Source organism: Macrotis lagotis, chromosome 7 (assembly GCF_037893015.1).
Source record: "Macrotis lagotis isolate mMagLag1 chromosome 7, bilby.v1.9.chrom.fasta, whole genome shotgun sequence".
Lineage (NCBI taxonomy): Eukaryota > Metazoa > Chordata > Mammalia > Peramelemorphia > Peramelidae > Macrotis > Macrotis lagotis.
Genome location: NC_133664.1, coordinates 88,644,907 through 88,661,469, shown reverse-complemented (window position 1 = coordinate 88,661,469; position 16,563 = coordinate 88,644,907). Strand labels below are relative to the sequence as shown.

The window sequence follows — 16,563 nt, the reverse complement described above, 5'->3', positions numbered from 1 at the left end:
GGCTATTTTCTTTAACTTAAACCCTTGTCAATAAGCTAAATTGAATAATAGTTATCAGCCATTCTTTTTATGTTTTTGTATTTTTGAACAATTTTTTAACATTTTGGGATTTTAATGTTTTTATCAGAATCTAAGCTTCACCCACACTCATAGTTTTTCTTTTTCTAAAAGTGAAAAGAGCAATTCATCTTTAAGTAATTTAGTTACCCGAAGTTGCCATTTGGATCCTTTGCTACATCCTTGATGACCTTTGTCTTGGCAGTTATATTGATTGTAATTCTTGGTGCTTTTCTTTTCTATTTTCCTTCCCCTCAAAGCCAGCTCTTTCTTTCTTAGAACCTCCATTTAGCTTAGAGGTCAACAGTACCTTTAATCTTGATTGCCAGTGTGGTTAAGCTGTGTCCTTGTGTACTCCTGGAAGATCTAAAGACACACAGATCTAAAAGGCAGAGGAAAAAGAATGAATTGAGGAAAAATGAACAGTAATGGAAACAGTAAGAAGCATGTATTTGATTGGGAGTAGAATAGTGTCATAAGTTGTTTGCTCCCGAGCTAGTATTTTTTTTAAAATTTATTTTATTTTTTTATTCTCATTTTGTATAAATGTTTTTTTACATTAATAAAATATTCTTGTTTACAAGTAAACAAAATACCCCTCCTCCCCCATGAATATAGATAGACTTGTTTGGGCAAAAAAGTAAAGGGGAGAGAAAAAATTAAAATAAAAAATAATAATAGTAATAATTGTAGGTATGGCCAGGTGGCGCAATGGATGAAGCACCAGCCCTGGAGCCACGAGCACCCGAGTCCATATCCAGCCTCGTAAACCCAACAATCACCCAGCCGTGTGACATGCAAGCCACCAGATCCCCACTGCCTTGCAAAAAACAAAAAAAAAAGAAAGAAAAAAAGACCCAAAATAAAATAAAATAGTAATAATAGTAGGGGTGGCTGGGTGGCAGACAGAGCATTGGCCCTTGAGCCAGGAGCACCTGGGTCCAAATCTGGCCCCAGACACCCAAAGATCACCCCGCTATGTGGCCCCAGGCAGGCCATCCAGCCCTACTTGCCCTGCACCCTCCCCCAAATAATCATAACAAAAAATGTGCTTGAGTCTTTGTTCCAACACCAACAACTTTGTCATGGGTGGATCTCATTCTTTATGATAAGTCCATCACAAAAGTTATTTCCATATTTTTCCACTGTTGCCATTGCTGATCTCAACTCACTCCTTTCTTATTTCTACACTACCATGTACTCTATTTTCTCTCCTTTTACTATGACTCTGCTGTAGGGTCGCTGAGTGGTGCAGCAGACAGATCCCTGGTCCTGGGGCCAAGAAGCCCTGAGCCCCCATACCACCCCTTAGGCCCAGAATCCACCTGGCCCTGTGGTCCTGGGCAGGCCTTCCATTCCCAGCCCCTTGCAAGAAGTAAGAAAGAAAATGTGTTATATCTGGCCACTCTCCCCCCTGTGGTCCATCCTCTCCTCCTTTATTCCCATCCCCACCCCTTCCCCCTGCTCCCCCCTCCTTCTTACTCCAGATGCCTATACCCCATTGAGTATATATGCTGTTTCCTCTCCTAGCCATCTCTGATGAGAGCAAAGTTTCCCTCATTCCCCCTTGCCTCCCCCCTTCCATATCACTGCAATAGCTCATTGTAATAAAAAAAAATCTTATGTGAAATAACTTGGACTATTCCCCCTCTCCTTTTTCTTTCTCCCATTCCATTTCCCTTTTTTTATTGACTCCGTTTTTACACCATATTTTATCTTCGAATTCAGCTTTCTCCTGTGCTTCAACTATAAAAGCTCTCTCTACCTGCTCTATTAACTGAGAAGGTTCATGTGAGTATTATCAGTGTCATTTTTCTATGCAGGAATACATGCAGTTCATCCTCATTAAGTCCCTCATATTTCCCCCTCTCCTCCACTCTCCATGCTTCACCTGAGTCCTGTATCTGAACATCAAACCTTCTGTTCAGCTCTGGCCATTCCAAAAGGAACCTTTGAAATTCCCCTGGTTCATTGAAAGTCCATCTTTTTCCCTGGAAGAGGACATTCAGCCTTGCTGGGTAGTTCATTCTTGGCTGCATTCTAAGCTCTCTTGCCTTCCGGTATATTGTATTCCAAGCCCTACGAGCTTCCAATGTAGCTGCTGCTAAGTCCTGTGTGATCCTGACTGCAGCTCCACGATATTTGAACTGTATCCTTCTGGCTGCTTGTAATATTTTCTCTTTGACTTGGGAGTTCTGGAACTTGGCTATAATATTCCTAGGGGTTGGTTTTTTGGGATCTCTTTCTCTGGGGGATCGGTGGATTCTCTCCATTTCTATTTTGCCCTCTGCTTCTAGAATATCAGGGCAATTTTCCTGTAGTAATTCTTTGAAAATGATGTCAAGGCTCTTTTCCTGATCATGACTTTCAGGTATTCCAATAATTTTCAAATTATCTTTCCTAAGTCTGTTTTCCATATCAGTTGTTTTTTCAATGAGATATTGCACATTTTCTTCTAATTTTTCATTTTTTTGGTTTTGAAGTATTGATTCCTGATTTCTGTTAAATTCATCAATCTCCCTGAATTCTATTCTTTGTCTGAAGGATTTGTTCTCCTCAGAGTTTTCTTATCTCTTTTTCCATCTGGCCAATTTTGCTTTTTAAAGCATTCTTCTCCTCAATAACTTTTTGAACTGTTCTATCCATTTGACCTAAGCTGGTTTTTAGCATGCTATTTTCTTCAGCATTTTTTTGTATTTCCTTGACTAAGCTGCTGACTTCATTTTCATGTTTTTCCTGCATCTCTCTCCTTTCTTTTCCCAGTTTTTCTTCCAACTCCCTCATTTGATTTTCAAAGTCTTTTTTGAGCTCTATCATAGCCTGAGCCCAATTTCTGTTTTTCTTGGAGTCTTTAGATGCAGGAGCTTGTGCTTCCTCATCTTCAGACTGAGTATTTTGGTCCTTCTTGGGTTCATTTGCAAAATATTTCTCAATAGTCTTCTTTTTGTTTCTCTGCTTGCTCATTTTCCCAGCCTGGGCCTGGTTTGGGGTGTTTCTTGAGCTTTTGGGACACTCCCACAAGGGTCTCTGTGTGTGCAGCTCTGTCCTCCCTCCTGGTCTGTGAATGACCATAAGCGACCCCCTCTGCCACAGGGCCGAGGTGGGGGGGGCCCTGTTGTTCTATGGGGGGGCCTAGACTGCGATCAGGATCTGAATGTGTTCAGAGCCCCAGAGTCCTGTTCCAGTGGCAGAGGACAGAGCTCTGCAGTCTCTCCTCACTCCCCTCCCTCAGCTCAATGGGCTCATGCCCAGGGTGTTCCTGCTTACTGGCTCCGCCTGCTTCTGTTTCCTGGATCAGGGCTGTGTGCCCTGAGGGCTGGGCTCCAAGTGCTCTCTCTGGCAGAGGTCCCCCGCTGTTCCCCCACTTTGCCGGTGCTCCCCGGGGTGCAGCTCAGGAGACTCCCCCGCTGCTGTGAGCTGAGACCCCCAGCGCCCTGGGGCTGCCTCCGGGAGGCTGAGGTTCTTTGGCTCTGGGGGGCCGTCCCTCTGGCGGGCCGCCCCTCCGGCCCCGGGGGAGCAGAGCCTTTCTGCTCTTTACCAGGTTACCTTGAGTAGGAGAACTGCCTCACTGGGTCCCTTTGTGGCTTCTGTCTCTGGAAAGTTTAGTTAGAGTCCTTAGTTGATGAATTTTATCAGAGAGCTCCTAAGACTAGATCCCTTCTTGTGGCTATCTTGGCTCCGCCCCACTGAGCTAGTATTGATGTAGAAACTTAAGACTTTTTTTCAGATACTTTAGATGATGTTTAATATGACAAAAGACACCATAGAATTGGATTTTTGAATTTTGTTCACTGAAGGGGTTTGGATGCCCCAATCAAATGTGGTTTTTGTTTTTCTGAAACAGAAAAATCAAGGTCAACTAAACAGAAATATCCGTATATTGTTGTATGAGAAGACTAGGTAGGGCCAGATTTATCAGTTCTTTAAAATTGTTTCTTTGAGTAAGTGATCCAAGCATATTCACTTTCTTAATATGATTCTGAACCCCTTAAACAAAATAATAAAAGTAAGTCTTACTAGGAGGATTTTTCCAAAGCCTTCTGTAAGACTTTCCTTGCATTTTTTTTTGAGGTCTTCAATGTCCCACCAAAGTATATCAAGTATTAAGGCTCCAGTGGATTGGATGGTCAGCAGTTTGAATTTAGAAGAACCTTGTTTTATTTATTTATTGTTTCATGGTACCTTCAAAGTCAGTTTGAAAATGAAATAGCTTTTCTATGGTTGAGAGAGAGAAAGCATCTTTGTCATAATGACTAAAAGGAGAAAAATCTGACGGTCCTTTAAAATTCAGATTATCTATTTTCAATTGTGTGACATTTAAGCAACAAAGACCCCATGGCATTATGGAATAAGAAACCTAGCAGTCAGGTCTTATTGTTGTGACTCAATGAATGAATGTCAGTTTGGAATTTATTGTAAACTTGATATATTCTACAAAAACCTGAGTATGCATCATGTATTTTTGATTATTCTCATTTTAGAGAGTAGAAGTAGAGAGAATTCTAAAATATATCTGTCTTTTGTGACCAGATTAACATAGCTCCAAATCAAGAGTTGAGGATAAAGAAATTGTACTAGAATACAAGTAAAGGTGAACCAGTGTGGGATGGTAGGAAAAACCTCCAGTTTTGAGTATGAGGTTCTTGATTCCTCTCTTCTTGGGTGTGTTTATAGAGAAAACAAGTAGAAGGGAAAGATTTAAAGCAAAATATAGTAAGCAAAATTTTGGTAATAGTGTATATATTGGAAATAAGATTTATTTAGTAATCTTACAGATATCATCACCACATCATCATTTTGTGATCATTCTTTTCTCCTTCTAGTTTTCCATATTCTAATGTGCCCAAACTTAAACTTTGCTGTTCTTGAGCACCTTTCATCCATGGACTCAAATTACTTAGTCCAACTAGTGAAGTAGATTGATGATGATGTTTTTCCTTTGTTCTTGAAAAGGACCATGATATCAAGGACGTGATGCTATGACAAACACATGAATTGGATTTGAGTGAGGGAGTGCTTGTGCTAAGTCACCAGCCTCACTTTCTCCAGAGCCATCTGGGTCTAGTGACCAGATATGAATCAGGATGACTTGGAGATGGCTCTGGGTGGGGTATCCAGGTTTAAGTGATTTGTCCAAGATCACAGAGCTAGTAAGTGTCAAGTGTGTGAGGCTGCCTTTGAACTTCTGTTCTCTTGACTGCAAGACCATCCACTGCACCATCTAACTGCCCTATTGAATCCTGGACCTGAAATCAGAATGACCCAAGCTCAAATCTGGCTTCAGACACTTAATAGCTGGGCTAATCATTTAACTTTGGTTTAACTCACTTTCTTCATCTGTAAAAAAAAATGGAGATAATAGCAACAATTTCCTAGAGTTGTTTTGAGAATCAAATGAGATATTTGTTAAAAAAATTAATATTACTATTAATATATAGTACATATATTAATAAATGTATAATGTACTTAAATGCTTATTTCCTTCCTTAATTTCTTTGGGGTTATGAAATAAGAGAATGTATAAAACTTGATTGTATCTTGCCAGTTCATTGTACATTATTGATAAGCCAGAGATAATTTTTTTCTTATTCCTTAATCAGATTCTTCTCTTAGCTGTATTAACCTGTGGCTATACTTAGTTTTTTTTTTCCCCAAGCAATGTGGATTTTAAATTTCCTATTGTGTTTGTTTTCAGTGAATAAGTGGGGATTACTTTTTAATAATTTATTTAAAAATTTTGATTTTACTAATTTGATATTACAATGGTCTTTAATAGTATATCAGTTTTATTCATTATTTAGAAAAGAAATAGTTTATATTTGATATAGTGTTTTACAGTTTGCAAAGTGCTCTCTATATACTCTCAATTCATCTTCCTAATAATTTTGAGATAAGTGGTATAGGTAGTATTCATATTTAATGCATGAGGAAATTGAAGCTCAGAGGGGAGAAATAGGTCACATAACCAGTTAAGTTAGTACTTCTAGGTCTTAATGACTCTAAGTATGATGTTCTTTTCCTTATGTTATTATTTTCCTATTTTTTTCTAAGTTTTTTCTTACACAGCTATGTTTTTCTCTAGCCAGTATCTATACTTATTATATTTTCTTATACCCAATAGTACCTAATAAAGAATTGTTTTCCTCTCATAAGACTGGGTATCCTAATTATTGCTCATTGGTTAAAACAACAACAACCCGCAACTTCTATTTGTGCATATTAGACTGAAAAGTAAATGATGAACTTTTATATAGATTTCCAGAACTCTTAATTATTCATATTAGAATTGTTTTGCATCATATGTGTTTCATTCTAGTAAAAATAATTTTATTGATGTCTTCTTTGCAGATGATGACTTTGATCAGTTTGATAAGCCTGGTGCAGAACGATCTTGGAGAAGAAGAACTGGTGATGATGACTGGGACAGGTAACTGGAAAAATTTTTATATTCAGATGCTATATATTTTTTTCCTTATTTATTTTTGAATTTTACATTTTTTTCCCTAATCTCACTTCCCTCCTCCCACCTCCCACAGAAGTTAGTCTGATGGACTTTATATTGTTCCCATGCTATACATTTATCTAAATTGAATGTGTTGTGAGAAATCATATCCTCAAGGAAAAGAAATAAGATATAAAAGATAGCAAAATTACATAATAAGATAATGATTTTTTAAAAAATTAAATATAATAGTCTTTGGTCTTTGTTCAAACTCCAAACTTTCTCTGGATACAGATGGTATTCTCCATCGCAGATATCCCAAAATTGTCCCTGTTTGTTGCTCTGATGGAATGAGCAAGTCCATTAAGATTGATCATCAACCCCATGTTGCTGTTATGGTATACAGTGTTCTGTTCATCTCGCTCAGCATCAGTTCCTGCAAATCCTTCCAGGCTTCCATAACATACATATACCACAATTTGTTCAACCATTCCCCAATTGATGGACGTTCCTGCAATTTCCAATTCTTTGCCACCACAAACCAGAGCTGCTATGAATATTTTTGTACAGGGGTTGTTTTTACTCTTTTTCATGATCTCTTCAGGGTATAGACCCAATAATGGTATTGCTGGATCCAAGGGTATGCACATTTTTATTGCCCTTTGGGCATTATTCCAATTGCTTTCTAGAAAGATCAGATGAGTTCACAGCTTCACCAACAATGCATCAGTGACCCAGATTTCCCACATCCCTTCCAACATCCATCATTGTCCTTTGTGTCATATTGGCCAATCTGATAGGTGTGAGATGGTACCTCAGAGCCGCTTTAATTTGCATTTCTCTAATCAATAATGATTTAGAGCAATTTTTTCATATGACTATGGGTAACTTTGATCAGATACTATATACTGATTTATTTTGTAGCCCCTGGACTAGCATTTTATACTCTAATACTTAATAGAATTTCACAAACAAATGAAGTATTAGTTATTTTATACATGTTAATATGTTCTTTATAGTTCCTTATGTAGACACCTGTTTTAGTTGATAGAAACAATAACATGCATATAATGGGACATTCCAACATTGTGTGTGTGTGTGTGTGTGTGTGTGTGTGTGTGTGTGTATGTTGCACAAATATACAACGAATAAATACAGGCAAAATAGTTATATACAAAACAGTGTGAGAGGGAGGACACTAGTAGATTGGGGGATATTTGAAAATACAGAAAAATGATGCTTAATTTGCATCTTAAAAGAAGAAAGGGAATCTATGACACTGAGGAAGGAGGGTGCGTTCCATTCTTGGGTAATTACCGCTGCAAAGGTATAGAGAGGCCAGAGATGAAGTGTTGTATGAGAAGAACAGAAGGAGGAAGACCAGTTTGGCTGGTTACAGAGCATGGGAGGGGAAAATAATGCACAATTAATCTAGGAATATAGGTTGGGACTGAATGGTGTTGGGTTTTAAAAACTTAAAAAAAGTACTTATCTTTTGTTTTAGAGACAATTGGAAGCCATTGGAATTGATTGAGTAGGGGAGTCACATGGTGGTTAGATTTGTGCTTAAGAAAAATTAATAAATTATTATTTACAAAATAAAGTTCATAGTATGATGCAGAATTACTTAATATGGTATTAATATGTACATTTTAGGGAAACTGAAATTTTCAATGTTTAAAATACGTTGACTGGGTTATTTGGTTTTTATAATCGAGAGCTGGTTATTGAAAGCAATGCATATTTTTGTAGTAACTTAGAAATGGAAGGCAGCATATCTACTACTGTGATGTATTGATTCTATAGCTATATAGACAAGTTACTTAACTTCTTAGTGCCTTAGATAACTCTTTAAGACTGAATTATAAGAGGTGTTAATCTTCATTGGTGGAAGGAGTTTCCAAATTCCTTGTTCATGTCATAGATCTGGATCTGAAAATTGCCTAAAAAAACCCTATAGCTTAAAAACATTCTAAATCTTCTTTGATAAGTTAATTTCTTTTCTTTTCTTGTCTTTCTTTTTTCTTTCTTTCTTTCTTTAAATTTATTTTTATTAAAGATACTATTTGAGTTTTACAATTTTCCCCCAATCTTGCTTCCCTCCCTCCACCCCACACATAGCACTCTGTCATCTTTACTTTGTTTGCATGTTGCACCTTGATCCAAATTGGGTGTGATGAGAGAGAAATCATATCCTTAAAGAGAACAGAATTCTCAGAGGTAACAAGATCAGACAATAAGATATCTGTTTTTTTTCTAAATTAAAGGGAATATAGTCCTTGTACTTTGTTCAAACTCCACAGCTCCTTATCTGGATACAGATGGTACTCTCCTTTGCAGACAGCCCAAAATTGTTCCCAATTGTTGCACTGATGGAATGAGCAAGTCCTTCAAGGTTGAACATCACTCCCATGTTGCTGTTAGGGTGTACAGTGTTTTTCTGTTTCTGCTCGTCTCACTCAGCATGCAAATCCCTCCAGGTTTGCCTGAAATCCCGTCCCTCCTGGTTTCTAATGAACAGTAGTGTTCCATGACATACATATACCACAGTTTGCTAAGCCATTCCCTAATTGAAGGACATTTACTGGATTTCCAATTCTTGCCACCACAAACAGGGCTACTATAAATATTTTTGTACAAGTAGCTAATTTCTTTTCAAGAAATTGTTTTTTAGATTTAATGTAATTTTTCCATGTTAAATTTTGTTTTTATTGAGTAATAACTAAAAATAAATGTAAATTAGAAACATAAATTTCTCAATACAGCTTATATAATTGGCATGAAATTTTAAAAAGATTTGTATTCTTTGATAGTAGAATGTCTTTTGTACAGCTGTTTTATATTTTTTGTAGAAGTCATTGTTTTTGTCTTATAATTTCTGAGGCAGCTAGGTGGCACAGTGGATAGAGCACTGGCCTTGGAGTCAGGAGTACCTGAGTTCAAATCTGGCCTCAGACACTTAATAATTACCTAGCTGTGTGGCCTTGGGCAAGCCACTAAACCCCATTTGCCTTGTAAAAACCTAAAAATAAAAAATAAAAAATAAATAAAGCTGAGTACAACTTTAGTGCTTATTATTTGGCGATCTGCTAAAGGTTGAAACAAATAATGAAGTCTTTCATCAAACATTGGGAAAAGATTTTGGTAGCTCTTTAATTCAACCCCATCCTGAGTAAGAGTTCCCTTTATTACTGTGGCTATCCAGCTTTTTGTCTGAAGACCCCCAGTGAATGAGAACCCAGGATTTCTGAAAGATGCCCATTCCGATTTGGTTGGTCTGTTTATTAGGGTGTGATATGTGATATCAAGTGTAAATTTGCATCTTTGTAATTTCTAGTCTTTGCTACTGGTTCTTCTGTCTGGGGTCAAGAAGAACAAATTTGATCTCTTTTCCATTTGATAGTATTTTGTCTATCTGTGAAAGTAATTATTCTGGTGCTTCCTTAATCTTTTCTTTGACCAAGGATCTCTTAATTTCTTTTCCAGTCCTTAAAGTATTTACTCAAGGTTATCCTAATTCCTTCCTGTGGATGATGTGAAGTTTACAAATGTCATTCTTAAAATTTGGTACTGAAAGGATATTATTCCATGTGTGATCTGACCAGAGTAAAATACAATAAGGGCTATCAACATCTTCTGGAAGCTTTATTCTCTGTAACTAGTTCCTTGTCAATCAGATACTGTACTTTGCTAATTCTATCTCTACAGTGTATTTTGTGTTCAACCCCTATTCTCCATTTTTTACAGCTTCCACCTAATTTATAAAGTTTTCTCTCATTTTGTTTAGGCAACAATAGTCTACAAATTGAACTTCTTGCATCAGTTCTCTACTCACCCACCATTTCTCCAGATAGTAATCAAAATATTTTCATAAAGCACAGGTTCACCATGTCACTTTATTTACTCAGTTTTCAGTGGATCCCTATTGACTCTAGGATAAGATACAAATTCTTATTATTGTCATTTAAAGTTTTTCACAATTACTTCTAACCTGCCTTGCCAGACCTGTTTCACATCACCCATAATAGACTGCTTCCTTTTCCTTGAGCTTGGTGTTCATGTCTTGCCTAGGTGCCTGTGCATAAGTTGGCCTTCATGGCCAAGAATGGGCTTCTTCCTTTCCTTTATCTCTTTAATTCAGGGCCTTCATTCAGCTCATGTGCTAACTCCTACAGTCAGCATTTTCTTATCCTTTCTCTTCTATTTAAATGTAATCCCCTCAATAAAATGTAAACTTTTTGAGGAGAGGTAGTGGATTTGTTTTGTCTTCTTTGTAACCCTCTTCCTAGTTCAGTGCTTTGAATATAGTAGCCTCTTAATTAATGCTTGTTGAATTCAATTAAATTCAGGCCCCCTACCTTGCATGGATTGACTTAAGGAGCATCAGCATTGAACAGTAATAATAATGATAATAATAATAGTAACTCAAAGCCTTGACATACATTTCATTTAATTTTTACATTAACTCTTTGAGATGATAGTGAGGTTATTATTGTTTCACAGATAAAACTGCAGTTTAGAGAAATTATACTCATAACTATTTATAGGCAGAAAAGGGACTAGAACTTGGGTCTTTTGACTCCCAAGCCCAGCAGTGATTGAAATTCCTTTTGGAGGCTACTTTAAGTAAAGATTCTCAGCTTTCAAAGAGTATTGTTTCAGAGATTATCTCCTGTTTGTTTCCTCAGGGTAAGAGATTGCCTGACCCAGTGCCATTGGTCTTTGGGTAATACTAAAAACATTATATTGTAAACTTAAAAAAAGTGTTTTTCCATTAAACTGACCCATCTGTGTAGAATATTTATACCTCAATGGGCATTTGGGCTACTCCTGGTCACTCCCCACTGTTGTTTTCCTGACTTCCCTTTTATGTTGAAGTGGAGGAAAGATCAATATACCTAAAGAGAAAACGACAACAGGAAGAGATAAAAAGAAAAATATAAGATTTCCTGAAATTGTGAAGTCATTAGGGGAAGAGGACTACAATTTGAACTTGAAAATCTAGGAGAAAATTAAAAATATGTGCAGTAATTTTTGAATATATCTAAAAATCACTTAGTATGTTACTATCTTACATTGATGTCATATTTTGACGTGGAGGTGACTTTGAATTTTTAAAAACTCAGTGGAACATAAACTCTTGGAGAGCCTACTGTGTTTAAAGTTCTTTCATAAATGGATCTGGTAATTGATTTTCTTAGCAGAGGACCTAGCTACTTAGCTGTAGAGAGACTTAGCCACAAAAAGTTGGCCTCTCTGTGATGAATGTTTTTAGCTATAGCAATTCATGAAGACAAGTTTACTAAAACACAGAGTGTGACTGCATGTAGGGAGATTAGTTCTCTTTATTAGGATCAATTCTAAATTTGTATCTTTGTCCAGAATTCACTGGAAAAAAAAATCATAGTTCCAGATAGTGAACCAAGATGACGGGCATGAGGGTAGGAATTCCCAGAAACCCATCCCCCCAAAAGCTCCAAAAGCTGTAAAGTTAAGACTGTAGCCAAAATTTAAAGGGGCATAACCCACAGAATGACTGAGTATACAGTTTTCCAGTCTAAGACAACTTGGAAGCTATGAAGGAAAGGTCTATTCCACTGGGATTGGGGGTTGGAAAGAGCTGCAGCCCTCTTCTGCAGTCACACCGCACTGGAACAAACCAACCCCAGCCTTCCAGGAACAGCCTGAAGGGCACCTGGGTCTGTGGCAGTGGGGGTGATTTCCAGACCTCTTGGTCCGGGGATTACTGGGTCAACTTGGAGGGTCAGTGAGACAACTTGACCACATCAGAGTGAGCCTAGAGCCCAGGCCAGCAGGAATCCATGGAGCCACCCAGCAGCTACTTCTAGAGTGCTCAGCCCACAGACAGTAAGGGGGTGGGGAAAGACTGCAGTAGCTCTGCTAACTCTGGGGCAGGACTTTGCTGTTTGTCCACACTCAGATCCAGTTCCCAGTCTGGGTCCCCATACTACTATAGAGAAGCAGAGGCCCTCCTCACAGCTCCAGGGCAGAGGGGAGTACTGGTGGTTTTCCCCCCCCCAGATCAGAACATAGGTTAGGAGAGCAGTCAGAGCCTCTCACAAGACCTTGAAGGAATTGGTGTCTAGGAGCTGTCACAAAAACCCCACAAAGCTTTGGAAGGTTGGTAAATTAGTCATAGGCTGAGAAAATGAGCAAAAAAACAGAAAAAAGATCCTGACCATGGAAAAATTACTTTAGTCCCATGGAAGATGAAAATACACACTCAGAAGATGACAAGGTCGAAGCTTCTTTATCCAAAGCCTCCAAGAGAAAAAGGAAATGGCCTTAGGCTAGGGAAGAGCTCAGTTGGAAAGCAAGTAAGGGAGGTAGAGAAAAAATTGGGAAGAGAAATGAGGAAAATGATGAAAATGAAGTCAGCAACTTGGTGAAGGTGATACAAAAAAATACTGAAGAAAATAACATGTTTAAAACCAGTTTAGGTCAAATGGAAAAAGCAGCCCAAGAGGCAGGTGAGGAGAAGAATGCTTTAAAAGGCAGAATTGGCCATTTGGAAAAGGAGAAAAGAAAGCTCCTTGAAGAAACTAACTCCTTTAAAAATTTTTTTTGTTTATTTAAGGCATTAGGGTTTAAGTAACTTGCCAAAGTCACACAGCTAGGCAATTATTAAGTATCTGTTGTCAAGTTAGAACTCAGGTCCTCCTGGATCCAGGGCTGGTGTTCTATCCATTGTGCTATCTAACCTGCCCCAAGAAAAATAATTCCTAAAGAAAAAACTCTTTCAAATGTAGAATGGAGCTTAGGGAAGCTGATGACTTTGCAAGAAGTCAAGAAACAAAAAAAACCCAAAAGGATGAAAAAACTAGAAGAAAATGTGAAATAATCTCATTGGAAAAACAACTGACCTGGACAACAGATCCAGGAGAGATAATTCTAAAGTTGTTGGACTGCCAGAAAGTCTTGACCAGGAAAAGAGCCTGGATTTCATTTTTCAAGAAATAATCTAGCAAAATTGCCCTGAGATGCTAGAAGCAAAGGGTAAAGTAGAAGTTGAGGGAATCCGTTGATCACCTCCTGAAAGAGATCCCAAAAGAAAAACTCTTAGGAATATTACAGCCGAATTCCAAAACTCCCAAGTAAAAGAGAAAATATTATAAGCTGCCAGAAAGAAGCAATTCAACTTCTGTGGCACCTTGGTCAGGATTATACAGCAATTGGCAGCATCTACATTAAGGGTTGATAGGACTTGAAATGTGATGTTCTGGAAGACAAAAGAGCTTGGATTACAACTGAGAATCCAACTATTCAGCAAAACTGAACTTCTTTCAGGGTAAAGATGAATTTTAAATGAAAAGGGACTTTCAAACTTTGTTGTTGAAATGACCAGAGCTGAAAGTATGATCTCCAAGTCCAAGAGTCAGGTGAAGCACAGAGAGGCTGGGCAGGAAGGACTAAATATGAGGGATTTAAAGATATTGAGCGTGTGTTTGTTTACTTTCAACAAGATTATTGCAATACTGTGAAAATAAATAAATAAACACAAATTTCAGCTCCTTTAAGTATGAAATTGCTTTGTTGAGCAACAGATGTATTATTCAAAATCATCATGTTGACATTAAAATAATGGTTAAATATGACTTAGTCAAATATTTTCACTAATCAATTTTATTTCATATTGATTTTTTCTTTTTGGGGGTGGGTGGGCAGTGGAGGTTGTGACTTACCCAAAAGGACCAAGAATAAGTTTTAAGTGTCTGAGGTAGAATTTGAACTCAGCTTCTTGTGACTCCAGTGGTCTTACTACCTAGCTCTGCACTATTTAGCACTCCCTATTTCATGTTGTAAAATTTTATTGCAAATGGAAATCAAGGCTTATGAACTACTAAGATATCTACACCTTTAGTTTTTGCTAGTTGGAGAGAAAGGCAAGAATTTGAACTTGCTATGTGCTTTTCTGACTCTTTAAGTCCCTCTTCACTCCTTGCTATGGAGCAGTCAAGAATTTAGATATTTTTATAACTGTCTGGAATATATTCTAGGTGGGAAGCATTGCTTTATGCAGTCAGGAAATTTTGCATTTGAATTAGAAGAGATTCTAATAAAGTATGCTGTTATAAGTTTTTTTTTTAAGGTTTTTGCAAGGCAAATGGGGTTAAGTGGCTTGGCCCAAGGCCACACAGCTAGGTAATTATTAAGTGTCTGAGACTGGATTTGAACCCAGGTACTCCTGACTCCAGGACTGGTGCTTTATCCACTACGCCACCTAGCCGCCCCTATAAGTTATTTTTTTTTTAAAATTAACAATCATTTAACAGGCATACCTATGTATGAGGTACTATGTTAGGTAAAGGAGATACAAAGGGGAAAATGTTAAATTTAGCACCCGTTTCTCAATTTTCATTCTTTGTTGATTTAGCCTTTGTCACTGTTGTTTACTTTTTTCTTATTGATACCCTCTCTCTATCTAGGTTTCCAGACAATACTGTATTCTGGTTTTCCTATCTTTGTAATTTTTCTTTCTCCCCTCATTTTCCAAATACTTCATTCAGGTAATTACCCCAGGCTTCTATGCTGAACCTGTCTGTTCTGTGGTGATCTGATTAGTTTTTGTGATTTCAGCTATCATCTCTTTGTAGCTTTGTAGCATTTATACAGCTCCAACCCCTCTATTGACTTCTGGTCTCTTATCTGTCGTCTTTTGACCATTTTGGTCTATCCTGGAGATGTCTTAAACTCAGCACATCCATCCAAATTTGAACTCATTTTTCTCCAATAAAGCTCCCTACTTCACAGCTTTGCAGTTACTCTGGAGGATAGCCCCACTTTTGCAGTCACTTAGGCATGCAACCTCTTTACTCATACCCATTCTACACATCCAGTTTGTTGTCTATTTCTATCTTTACAATTTCCCTTTTCTACTCATAGAACTGGCACTTGGGTACAGACCCTCAATATCTCATGCCTGGACTGTTAACAATAGTTTTTTTGTTGGTTTCTGTTTCAAAATTCTATTTAATTCAATTTATCTTCCACTTAGTTGACACAAAGACTTTCCTAAAGTACAGTTTTGACCATGTCACTCCTCTATTCAGATTATGATGAATTATCTTACAAAAATCTTGTTTGGCATTCAAAGCTCTTCATTAGCCTAGCCTGTTTTTCTGTTTTCTTAACTACACTTCATTTACATACTACTATATAATCCCTGGCCAATTTAACTGACTTGTGTGTTTTTTAAAAAAATCTCTTAAAGGATGTACTTGGTCATAATAATGCATGCCACAGTTTTAGTTTGGGAGCTTATTTTTTCCCATTTACACTATATGTTTCTATATTTTTTCCCCCGTTAAAAAATTCCCATCTTTTACTGAATTCTTCCTATACTTTGTTTCATCTGGTACAATAATATTCCATTGCATTCATGAATCACAGCTAATTTAGCTATTCCTCAGGTGTGACAGACATTCACTCCCCTACAGTGAGTTTTAACTCTTATCTTTAATTCCATTGATTCACTAGCCAATCCCTTGTTCCCACTATAACTTTCCATCTTTTCAAATCTACTAATCTTCAGTAAGGCAGTCCTATCATTTATTTCTCCTTAATTGATTCTCTGTCTTCCCAAGAGGGCTGTTTCAGATCATCTTTTCTCTCCTCAAAGATTCCATGCCTTCCTCTCATCCTCTCAGCTAAGGAACTTTGCTTTGTAAATTTGTACTGTCTGGTACTGAAAAAATAAAAACCATCAGTGTTGGTCTTTCTTTTCCCTTCTACATCTCAAAACTCAGTATCAGGGAGAAATGCTTCTTACCAAGACCTGTTCTTCTACACGTACCTTCATATTCTCACCTCCTTCCACATTTCCTTGAAAATAAGACCTAGCCTGATTTTTTTTTTTCTGGATGCTTGTCCTATAAGTCCTACCCTCAAAATAAACCCCAGTTAAGATTGTCAGCTAGACAGATGTACTTAGTGCATCCTTTGCAACATAGATAGATATTCTGAATTTTAAAATAATAATATAATTAAATATGAATAAATAATATTATTGACATTGATATTAAGTGATAATGTTAATTATAATT

At 37.4% G+C, this 16,563-nt stretch overlaps 1 protein-coding gene across 8 annotated transcripts in view; it reads left to right on the top strand.

The window, feature by feature from the left end:
• RBM33 (RNA binding motif protein 33) overlaps window positions 1-16,563 on the top strand; it is a 166,521-nt gene that overhangs the window by 14,600 nt on the left and 135,358 nt on the right. For all 8 annotated transcript variants that reach the window (XR_012470034.1, XR_012470033.1, XM_074193284.1 and 5 more), the window contains exon 2: window positions 6,406-6,484. Coding sequence is in view for 6 of the 8 variants with exons in the window: in XM_074193284.1 (XP_074049385.1) it covers window positions 6,406-6,484 (79 nt within the window). In the remaining 2 variants the exon portion in view is untranslated. The remainder of the gene's footprint in view (window positions 1-6,405; window positions 6,485-16,563) is intronic.